Source organism: Penaeus vannamei, chromosome 12 (genome assembly GCF_042767895.1).
Source record: "Penaeus vannamei isolate JL-2024 chromosome 12, ASM4276789v1, whole genome shotgun sequence".
NCBI classification, from domain to species: domain Eukaryota; kingdom Metazoa; phylum Arthropoda; class Malacostraca; order Decapoda; family Penaeidae; genus Penaeus; species Penaeus vannamei.
The window spans coordinates 44,076,791-44,089,290 of NC_091560.1; the positions used below are offsets into that span (position 1 = coordinate 44,076,791).

The window sequence follows — 12,500 nt, forward strand, 5'->3', positions numbered from 1 at the left end:
GTAGCAGTATAGTAATAGTATAGTAATAAAATAGTATAGTATAGTATAGTATAGTATAGTACAGTAGTAGTAGTAGTAATAGTATGAGTAAGAGTAAAAGGAGTAAAAATAGTAGTAGTAGTAATAGTAGTAACAATAGTAATAGCAGTAGTAGTAAAAGTGACAGTGACAAGAGGTAAAGACAAGATAAACAAGAGGGAAGGAAGAGACTGAGGGAAGACCGTGATAATATGAGAGTGAGCTCAATGCTGATGTGCTAATAGTCATTCCTAAAAGGCGTCCCTAGTGCGATGCATAATGCTTTAAATCTATGCCTCACCCAAAATGATGCAAGGTGATAGTCCTCTGCCACAAAGCTAAATACCTTCCTGCTCTTTTTTTCTGACTGTCTATAATCTTAAGTATTCTGGTTGTCATGTGTTGCCACAACATTCTGACGAGGTCGCCTTTACTGAAGGGATGTCAAACTAGCGTAGAAACCCCTTGTCTACATTATCGTTCTCTCTCTCTCTCTCTAGGAATTCTCTACATAATAGGATGCACAATATATCGTTTCTATTCTGACACTCGATTTGGTTTTCGTGTTTCTGTTGTTCTCTTTGGAAAAGGAGAATCTTGAAGTTTCTAACTACTGATAACAGAATTTTGGTGAGGAAAATCTGCCTACAAGTGCTATATTTTTTTTCCGAAAACAAAATTGTAGGATCAGTGTTTATGATGTATGACTGGGAAGACCACTGTAGTCTGTGTATACATATTTCTCTTTCTGAGTTTGTTTTATACACTATTTGCTTTTTTTAGACACTTTCATGGCCACGAGAGTTCACGATAATTTAGAACTGGGATCCTGGACCTGCAAAAAAAAAAGTAAGAGAGAGGGAAAAAAGAGAAATAAAAAAAATAACACCTCTTACTCCTTTATAACTCCGACTAAACAAAATACATATATTCTACCCACCCCGGCAGAAAGCTAATCACTCACGCCATCTAAAAAAAGAATAAAAAAATAAAAAGGACAAAGAAATGAAGAGACAAAGAGAGAAAGAAAATTAAGAAGGTTCTAAACATGTTTACAACAGGATAGGGTGAAAAATTAGTCCCACCACCTCCCTCGCCCCCCTTTCCCCTTACCCCTCCCTCCCTTTCCCTCAGAGACACCCCTCCCCCTCAGATACCCTACCTCTTCGTCGAGTTGAGCCCCGGGGACATGCTCTTGCTCTTGACCGGTGGCCGCCTCACAGCTGGCAGTCCTGAGGTGTCTTCTCCGTCCCAGCTGTTCCTCCGGCCTCCTGTGCTCCGCCCTCCGCTGCTCCCGCCAGGGGCGCTGAGGTCGTTCATGCTGGTTGTGGAAAAGGGGTTAGGGGTTATGCTGGCTTGGACTGTATGTAGAAATTGCGTGTGCGTGTGCGTGTGCGTGTGCGTGTGCGTGTGCGTGTGCGCATATACCTATGTGTTACCCATAACTAAAGAACAGATAATGGAAAACCTAATAACCCACCAGAAATTCCTCCCAAGAGCCCCCCCCACCCCCCACCCCCCAACAAAAATGGCGTCCCTACCTCTTCCCAATCCTTCTCCTCTCGAGCTCCTTGTTGATGGAGTCCGGGAGGCGGTTGCCCTTCCTCGGCGAGCCCTTCGAGTCGGGGACGCTGCGCCCTCTGCTGCCCGGGGTCGACCTGCTCGTGCCCGGGGTGGACCGACTGGTGCCCGGCGACTCCTGAAACGTGTTCAGTACATGTTGGCTTTTTCGGGGTATGGGTTTGGGGTAGGGGTAGGGGTAGGGATAGGGATAGGGGTAGGGGTAGGGGTGGGGGTAGGGGCGGGGGTAGGGGTAGGGGTATGGGTAGGGGCAGGGGTAGGGGCATGAGTAGGGGAAGGGGTAGGGGCATGGGTAGGGGTAGGGGTATGGGTAGGGGCATGGGTAGGGGCATGAGTATGGGTAGGGGCATGGGTGGGGGTATGAGTAGGGGTAGGGGTAGGGGTAGGGGTAGGGGTAGGGGTTGGGGTTGGGGTAGGGGTAGGGGGGTAGGGGGTCTGGGTTTGGGGCAGTGGTGTCTTATTTTTTTTTTTATGTTGTAGGGTATTATTGATTTTGTTATTGATCGTTATTAGTGTTTTATTATCGTTTTCGTAATGTGGGAGGGGATTTGGGTTATTGTTTTTGTTAATTTCGATGTTTTTTTGTTTTGTTTTGTTTCTCGTAATGTGGAATTAATTTAGGCTTGTGATTTTTTTTACTGGTATTCTATTTTCGTGTTTTTTTTCTCGTATGACATTTTTCTTTCTTTTTTATCGATCGTTTTGTTTCCTATAATGTGGATGGATTTTTTCCTTGTTTGTCAATCTTTTATCAGTTGCAGTGTGTACGAAATTTCGTAACAGAAACATTACGATAGAATTAACAGAACATCTAACATACATTTACTCATCCTCACAAAATATGACAATCATAAACAAATACATGAATATATGAACAAAATGCAAATAACATCCGCACGCACGCACAAACAAATACGAATGATTGATAAAAAACAACAAAAGAAATGAAAATAAACCAAATCAAACGAACAAAACAAGGGAAAAAATACAAATATCCCCCCCCCCTCCCCACAAAAAAACACGCAAAAAAAAAATACAAATCCCTCCCCCCCCAAAAAAAAAAAAAAAAAAAAAAAAACAAAACAAAAAACAACCAAAACAAAGACAAAAAAATAGGCAAATAAACCGAGAAAATAAACCGCCACATACCCTCCTTCGGCTGGTGTCATTGAGCGGGTTGACCCACACCTGCGAGCTGGGCGACGAAGGAAGTGAGGTGGCCCTTCCTGCAGAGTCCAGAACCTCCCCGGCTGTTGTGACACGCTGCGTGGGGGGGCGGGGGGTCATGCTGTTGAAGGGGGGAGGGGCGGGGGCAGGGGGGGGAGGAGAAGGAAAGGAGATGGAGTTAGATATATGTGTTAGATTTTTATATATATATATGAGGTGGTGAAGGTGTGGAATCGTGGTGGGCCGTGTGTCTGGGGTTTGGGTTTGATTGGTCGGTTATTTTTGGGGGTTGTGGTGATGCGGGTGGTAGTGTGGGTATGTGTGTTTGGTTATTAATGCACATGGATTGTACTTACCTACACATATGCATGTATAAACATATATACGTGCATACAAACAAACAAGCAAACACACACACACACACAAACACACACACACACACACACACACACACACACACACACACACACACCCAACTCCCCTACCATGACATAATATAATACAATAAAATACAATACAATATAACACCACACTCATCAATCAAAAGAAATAAAACAAAAAATAATTCCTCAACAATTCTTGACAAAAGAATACTCACTCTTTCTCCTCATTCGATTCAGTACTCGTGCCACTGAAATGAAACGTGCATTGCAGAATTAAGTGTTTCGTGGCTCAGCTCTCGAGTGAGTTATGCCGTTGCAGAAGTGGCAAGGAGAGCTACTTTTAGAGAGAAGAGGAATACTTGCAATTATGAGATGCAATTTGGAGAAGTTGCACAATCTACTTTTAGAGAGAAATTAGATGCAATTTAGAGAAGTTGCAAAATCTACTTTTAGAGAGAAATTAGATGCAATTTAGAGAAGTTGCACAACCTACTTTTAGAGACAAATTATGAGATGCAATTTACAGAAGTTGCAAAATCTACTTTTAGAGAGAGAAGAGGAACATAGCATTTATAAGATGCATTTTAGCTGTTGCAAGGTCTACTGTTACAAAGGCAGTTATAAAATACAATTGCAGAGATTGCAAGGATATCTATTGATTCACGAAGATACTATAATCATAAAACCTACAAGAAAATGGGCATGCTTGAGAAGTTGAAAGACAAATGCAAGCAATACTTAGAAGAAGAAAAAAAAGTGATTTGTTTATAAACTTAAATTGTATCATTGTCTTCAACTTCTATCATCACCGTTTTCTTTTTCTTGTATATATATTTTGTACTGCTATATACTAGACAAAATGGGAAAAATATTAATAAAATACTAATCCTTTTCTATATCATTTTCCCCTATTTCAAACCGCTAAACACAGAACAAAAGGGAAAAATATCAACTTTTTTTCTATTTCATACAGCTAAACACAAGGGGAAAAATATTTATATTAACTATTCTATTTTTTTCCCATTTCATACCGCTAAATGTACACAAAGGGGGAAAAAAATGTTAACTAAATACTAACCCTTTTCTTTTTTTACCTTATTTTATACCGCTAAATACTGGACATAAAAAAAGAAAAGAAAAGAAAAATAAATAAATATAATTCCTTTCCTGATTCATTTTTCTCTCTATTACATACCGCTAAATACTGAACACAAAGGATTTTTTAAAATATGAACTAAATATCATCCTTTTTCTCTTTCAATTTTCCCTATTTTATACCGCTAAATATTTGACAAAAAAGAAAAAAATATTAACCGCTATTTTTTCCCATTTTATACCACTAAATACTACAAAAAAGAAAATAAAATCATACAAAATACCGTTAAATATAGGGCAAAAAAAAAAAAAAAAAAAAAAAAAAAAATATATATATATATACATAACCGCTATTTTTCCTATTCTATACCACTAAATACTACAAAAAATAGAAAATTTATACAAAATTCACAGTCGTTATTTCATGCCAAAATCATCTTCATAATTATTTAGATCTAAACCAAGCAGATTTATTTTCCTCATGCAAAGCGACCTACAAATACTATCAGCATTTTTATTACAGCTGTGATTATATTTATTTAAAGATATAGACGAATGTATGTCTTTAAAACATGCTTAGATAATTTAAAAGCAATTTGAAAGGAAAGAGAGTGTCATTAGACGAAAATAATTAAAGAAATGTAAAATGGAGAAAAACAAATATAGAAAGTCAGTAAGTTGTTAGATCTAATGAAATAAAAAAGATAAATGAAGATAGTAAGGAATAATGATGATGGTAGAAATGATAAGGAGAATAAAGACGGGAAAAGAAATAACGACAAGAAACGAGGAAAAGACAAAAAAATGATAAAAGGAGAAATGATTAGTGAGTTGGATAATGAAGAGGGTAAACAATAAAAATAAAGATAATAATAATGATAATGATAATGGTGACGATGATGGTGATAATGATGATGATGACGGTGATAATAAATTATGGAGAACAAGAATCAAAATACAAAAAAGAGAACATTAAGAAAAATAAAGAAATGAGAGAAGGAAGACATTCAACAACAATAACAATACAACACAAAATAATAAAGCTAATAAGAGGAATCAAAACAAAACACAAGAAAAGATGTAAATTGCAAGAAATTACCTCGATAGTTCTTGCAATTTCTTCAAAAGTCGTTCATTTTCTTTGCACACGAGATCCTGGTCACGCACGAGAGTTGCCATTGCATCCTTGCAACAGAAAAAAATATATATGTTAGACACCATTTTGTTGCAGCTTATGATTTATCCAAACGCTGTGAAATTTTGCGAAGACATAATAGATATCTAGAGATACAATACAGATTAGATATATAATCATAATTAAATATATAATTAGATATATAATCATAATTAGATATATAATTAGATATATAATTAGATATAATACAGACTAGAGGATGGTATTTGTGTATTTACTGTGGGAATATTGTGGGTATTGTGTGGGTATTGTTAACGCCAATTATGATGATGGCGGTCGTAATAACGGTGATAATTACAATGATAACAATGTTGATAATGTTGCTAATTGTTATAATAATGATGTCGAAAATGCTACTACTAAGACTACTACTACTGCTACTATTATTACTGCTCGTAGTAATAATAATAGCACTGACAATGACAATGGTCATGATAATGATCATAAAAACATTGATGATGATGATCTGCTCCTTTGATGATTGTAATACTCGTAATAATAATGATAATAATGATAATGATAATGATAATGATAATGATAATGATGATAATAATGATAATGATAATAATAATAATAATGATGATAATAAAAATAATAATAACAATAATCATAAGAACAACAGTAGTAGTGATACTGCAGCAATTTTTACAACTAACATAACTAATATCAACCATATCAATAAACAATTTTGAACAAAACCACCACCACCACCACCACCAAAAAAAAAAAAATAAATAAATAAAATAAAATAAAAAAATAAAAAATAAAAAAAGTATACCACCATATCTTACTTCCAGTTCCTTGTTCTCCTTCCTGACTGTCTCGTGTTCAGCCATGTAGTGCTGAACGAGGTTGATGAGTTCTTGGTTGTTCAGCGTCGTGAGTTTGTCCTTGTCCACTCTGAACGACCCTTGGCGAGAGGGCATTGGTGGGGGTTCTGTGGGGAGAGGGGGGGGGAGAGAATTAGGTGGGAAGATAAGGGGGAGTGGATAAGTTTGGGTTGTGGAGAGGTATCGATGGGGGAGGAGGGGGGGGGTGTAGTGTGTTGGATACTGTGGGGCTGGGGTATTGTGGGGGTGGGGTATGTGGGTATTGTGGGGGTGGGGTATGTGGGTATTGTGGGGGTGGGGTATGTGGGTATTGTGGGGGTGTAGTGTGTTGGATACGGTGGGGGTGGGGTATGTAGGTATTGTGGGGTGGTGTATGTAGATGTGTGTGGGTATTGTGGGGTGGGGTATGTGGGTATTGTGGGGGTGTAGTGTGTTGGATACGGTGGGGGTGGGGTATGTAGGTATTGTGGGGTGGTGTATGTAGATGTGTGTGGGTATTGTGGGGTGGGGTATGTGGGTATTGTGAGGGTCGGGTGTGTGGATATGTGTGGGTATTGTGGGTGATTTCAACTGTGAGGGTTGGGGTATGTGTGGGTATTGTGGGTGATTTCAACTGTGAGGGTGGGGTATGTGGGCGTTGTGTGTGGGCATTGTGGAAGGTGTGGGTATTGTGAGTGATTTCTAATATGCTTGAGAGTGGGTTATATGGATATAGTGTGTGTGGGTATTGTGGGAAGTATTAGGATGGTGCGTGTGTAGATGTAGTGTGTGGGTATTGTGTGATTTCAACTATGAGGGTGGGGTATGTGGATAAATGTGGGTATTGTGGTTGATTTCAACTCTGAGGGTAGGTATATGGATGCAGTGAATGGGTACTGGGAAAAAGTTTTTGAATGGATTGTATGGATGTAGAGTGTGGGTACAGTGGCTGATTTCAAATATGCTTGAAAGTGGGATATGTGTATGTTGCTGTGTGGGTATTGTAGGAAACTTCAGGTCCACAATACTAGAGGATGGTGTTTGTGGATTTACTGTGGGAATATTGTGGGTATTGCTAAAAGATGGTGTTTGTGGATGCACTGTGGGAATATTGTGGGTATTGTGTGGGTATTGCTAAAAGATGGTGTTTGTGGATGCACTGTGGGAATATTGTGGGTATTGCTAAAAGATGGTGTTTGTGGATGCACTGTGGGAATATTGTGGGTATTGTGTGGGTATTGCTAAAAGATGGTGTTTGTGGATGCACTGTGGGAATATTGTGGGTATTGTGTGGGTATTGCTAAAAGATGGTGTTTGTGGATGCACTGTGGGAATATTGTGGGTATTGTGTGGGTATTGCTAAAAGATGGTGTTTGTGGATGCACTGTGGGAATATTGTGGGTATTGTGTGGGTATTGCTAAAAGATGGTGTTTGTGGATGCACTGTGGGAATATTGTGGGTATTGTGTGGGTATTGCTAAAAGATGGTGTTTGTGGATGCACTGTGGGAATATTGTGGGTATTGTGTGGGTATTGCTAAAAGATGGTGTTTGTGGATGCACCGTGGGAATATTGTGGGTATTGTTAAAATATAGTGTTTGTGGATGCACTGTTGGAATATTGTGGGTCTTTGGTAATAACTTATGTGGGAATATTATAAATGCTTTAATGTAATCTATTATCTTATGTGTGGGAACGTATATGCCTCTTATGAAAGAAAATAAAAAAAATATTTGATGACATGTTGACATTGATACACCAAAACATATGTCTAAACATTCCTTACGTCAATAACCATCTACTTCTCAATATCGTAAACATGTCTCGACGCCTATTACACCTCCCCCTCCCTCCCTCCTCCCCCCTCCCCCCCAAAAAAAAAAAAAATCCAAAGAAAAAAAAAAAAAATGGGACAAAACCTTACCCATTCTTGCACCGTCTTCCTCCACCATGGCTGCTGTGTCGAGGCCATTGGTAATCTTGGCTCGGTCTAACTTCGGAAGGCCCTCTCCTGTGGGACGTCGAAGAATAATTAATATATTTGAAGCTATACGTTGGCAGATAATCAATATATTTGATAATACGTCTATACGTCAATCTAAGTCAATATATTTGAAGCTATACGTTGGCAGAGAATTAATGTATTTGATAATTAATATATTTGAAGCTATACGTTGGCAGATAATTAATATATTTGATAATCAATATATTTGGAGCTATACGTCAATATAAATCAATATATTTGAAACTATAAGTCGATAGATAATCAATATATTTGAAGCTATACGTTGGCAGAGAATTAATATATTTGATAATCAATATATTTGGAGCTATACGCCGGTAGATTATTAATATATTTGAAGCTATACGTTGACTGATAATTAATATATTTAACAATGACTTTATTTGATACTATACCTCAACAGATAATTAATATATGTGGAACTATACGCCGAAGAATAATTAATATATTTGAAGCTATACGTTGACAGAGAATTAATATATTTGATAATTAATATATTTGGAGCTATACGTCAATATAAATCAATATATTTGAAACTATAAGTCGATAGATAATCAATATATTTGAAGCTATACATTGGCAGATAATTAATATATTTGATAATCAATATATTTGATAATCATTATATTTGGAGCTATACGTCAATATAAATCAATATATTTGAACCTATTCCATAGATAATCAATATATTTGAAGCTATACGTTGGCAGAGAATTAACATATTTGATAATCAATATATTTGGAGCTATACGCCAATCTAAATCAATATATTTGAAACTATAAGTCGATAGATAATCAATATATTTGAAGCTATACGTTGGCAGATAATTAATATATTTGATAATTAATATATTTGGAGCTATACGTCGGTAGATAATTAATATATTTGAAACTATAAATCGACAGATAATCAATATATCTGGAGTATACGTCAATAGATAATCAATATATTTCAAACTATAAGTCGATAGTAATTAATATATTTGAAGCTATACGTTGGCAGATAATTAATATATTTCATATTGAATATATCTGAAGCTATACGTCAATAGATAATCAATATATTTGAAGCTATACGTTAGCAGATAATGAATATATTTGATAATTAATATATTTGGAGCTACACATCGATAGACAATTAATATATTTGAAACTATACGTTGGTAGATAATTAATATATTTGATAATTAATAATATTTGATAATTAATAATATTTGATAATTAATAATATTTGATAATTAATATTTGATAATTAATATATCTGGAACTATAAGTCGATAGATAATTAATATAACTGAAGCTATCTAGATATGTATCATCCAGTTCATCATAAGTTTTGAGAAGTTCATAAGTGTATATATAAAGTTCACAACAAAAGCAATTGATTCTCATTTGAATAAAAAAAATGTATTATTTCGAATGAGGTTATTTATTCAAGACATTTTATTCGAGTCAGAATCCATCTAAAAGAATTAATCCCCAAAATAATTAATCCTATGGCATTGACCCAAATCCCAAAAGGAAGGAATTTATGACAGAATCAATCAAGAAAATAATCCAAGACAAAATTGATCTAAAAGAATTGATCCGAGACAGAATTCGTTTAAAAGCAATGAAACCAAAATAGCATTTACCTTTATATAAATTACTCAAGACATTTTTTTTTCCTAAATAATTAAATGAATATCTCTAAAAAATATCTGAACGGAATTTATGTAAAAAATATTAAGTCGGAATTTATCTAAGATATTTCATCCAAACCAGAATTTATTTAAACAAAATAGAAAATCCAAAACTGGAATTTATATAAACAAAACAAAAAATAAAGAATCCAAAACTCGAATTAACCTAAAATGATGAATCTAAACCAAAATTTATATAAGAAAACAATAATACAAAAATAGAATAAAAAATATAACAAATAAATAAAATAGAAAAAATAACAACCAAACCAAATAAAAAATACAAAAAAACAAAACAAAACAGAATTGACCAAAAAAAGAACGCAAAAAAATAATAATTAATAAAAAATGAAAATAAACCAAGAAAAACAAGAAAACAAAACTGACCAAAAAATATCGTTGCGCAAAAAGAAAAAAAAAAAAAAAAAAAAAAAGGACCCCCTAAATAGATCGCCTCGCAAGAAAAAAATAATAATTGAAAAAGAATGAAAATAAACCAACAACAAAAAACAAACAAACAAAACTAACCCCAAAAAGAAAGAAAAAAAGAACGACTCGCAACCAAAAAAAAAAAAAAAAAAAAAAAAAAAAAAAAAAAAAAAAAAAATTGACCCCCAAAAAGGCCGCCACGCACCTTGGTTCCCTTCTTGGACGTCGGCGAGGTCGAGGAGCATCTTGAGGTGGGCGTTCTCCTCCCTCAGCAGACTCACTTCCCGCTGGAGGCTCAGGATCACCTTCTCCTTCGGGTCCTGCGGGCGTGGGCGGAGGAGGGGGCGTTTTAGAGAGGGGTGGGCGGGTTGGAAGGAGGGATGGGCGGAAAGAGAGAGAGAAAGAGGAAAAAGAGAAAGGGGGAGAGGGGGAAGGAGAGGGGGAAAGGGGGAGAGGGAGGGAGAGGGGGAGAGGGAGGGAGAGGGGGAAAGGGGGAGAGGGAGGGAGAGGGGGAGAGGGGGGGAGGAGGAGAGTGATAGAGAAAGAGAGAGAGAGAGAGAGAGAGAGAGAGAGAGAGAGAGAGAGAGAGAGAGAGAGAGAGAGAGAGAGAGAGAGAGAGAGAGAGAGAGAGAGAGAGAAAGAGAAAGAGAAAGAGAAAGAGAAAGAAAGAGAAAGATAGCGATAGATTACAGAGAGAACGATAAACAAGAGAGACCCAGACCCAGACAGAAAACAAACAAACAAACAAACACCTACCATAATAATGAGCGGTTTGGTTCGAATTCTCTTGGCTCGAGAAGCATAACGGAAAGTGTTTATCGTTTCACTGACATTGCTTCTCACAGGCGACGCGCAGGCGATCTGGAGGGAGAAATGGGAACGTGACTATTTTCCTTTTTTTTATTTATTTACGTAAAAGTATTTATATAAAAGTATTTACATAAAAGTAGAAAAAGTATTTACGTAGAAGTAGAAATAAAAGTATTTACATAAAGGTAGAAAAAAGTATTTGCGTAAAAGTAAAAATAAAAGTATTTACATAAAAGTAGAAGTAGAAATAAAAGTATTTACATAAAAGTAGAAGTAGAAATAAAAGTATTTACATAAAAGTAGAAGTAGAAATAAAAGTATTTACATAAAAGTAGAAGTAGAAATAAAAGTATTTACATAAAAGTAGAAAAAGTATTTACATAGAAGTAGAAGTAAAAGTATCTACATGAACGTAAAAATAAAAGTATTTCCATAAAAGTAAGAAAAGTTTTTAAGTAGAAGTAGAAATAAAAGTATTTACATAAAAGTAGGAAAAGTATTTACGTAGAAGTAGAAATGAAAGTATTTACATAAAAGTAGAAAAAAGTATTTGCGTAAAAGTAAAAATAAAAGTATTTACATAAAAGTAGGAAAAGTATTTACATAGAAGTAGAAATAAAAGTATTTACATAAAAGTAGGATAACTATTTACATAGAAGTAGAAATAAAAGTATTTACATAAAAGTAGAAGTCAAAGTATTTACATAAAAATAAAAATAAATAGAAGTAATTCTTTTTAGAATTCTATATACATTTGATACATATTAGAGGATATATTGTCTGTCAGTCCCTCTATAGAAATGATTACCTACTTAACTACTTACCTGTTTACCCATCCATTCATGCATCCACCCACCTGTTTATTTATCTGCCTATCCACCCACCTACTCATCTATTCATCGAAAACCCACCCTTCACCTACCCACCTATCTATCTATTGGTCTATCTGCCCATACACCCATTTACCCACCCTTCACCCACCTAAACCCACCCATCCACCCCTCACCCACCCTACACCCCACCACCCTTCACCATCCACCCTACACCCAACCACGTCAGCCTTCACCCACCCACACCCCCACCCACCCTACACCCATCCACCCTTCCCATTTCACCCACCCTTCACCCATGACCCACTCATCCACCCTTTACCCATCACCCACCTTTCACCCTTCCATCCACCATCATCCACCCTACACCCTCCACCTCCACCCAAACCCTCCCACACCCTACACCCACCCCTCCCAAACCCACACCCACCCCTCACCCACCCCACATCCAAACCCACCCCTCCCAAACCCTCCCCAC

General features: G+C 36.3%; 1 protein-coding gene across 1 annotated transcript in view; it reads right to left on the reverse strand.

Annotated features, from left to right (window-relative positions):
* Positions 1 to 12,500, reverse strand: part of LOC113802641 (kinesin-like protein KIF12) — a 108,095-nt gene that overhangs the window by 8,039 nt on the left and 87,556 nt on the right. Inside the window, exons 13-21 of the mRNA XM_070128353.1 lie at positions 11,139 to 11,243; positions 10,588 to 10,702; positions 8,173 to 8,259; positions 6,231 to 6,376; positions 5,344 to 5,429; positions 3,365 to 3,397; positions 2,749 to 2,887; positions 1,560 to 1,717; positions 1,181 to 1,339 (exon numbers count right to left, since the gene is read on the reverse strand). Of these exons, the coding sequence (XP_069984454.1) occupies positions 1,181 to 1,339; positions 1,560 to 1,717; positions 2,749 to 2,887; positions 3,365 to 3,397; positions 5,344 to 5,429; positions 6,231 to 6,376; positions 8,173 to 8,259; positions 10,588 to 10,702; positions 11,139 to 11,243 (1,028 nt within the window). The remainder of the gene's footprint in view (positions 1 to 1,180; positions 1,340 to 1,559; positions 1,718 to 2,748; positions 2,888 to 3,364; positions 3,398 to 5,343; positions 5,430 to 6,230; positions 6,377 to 8,172; positions 8,260 to 10,587; positions 10,703 to 11,138; positions 11,244 to 12,500) is intronic.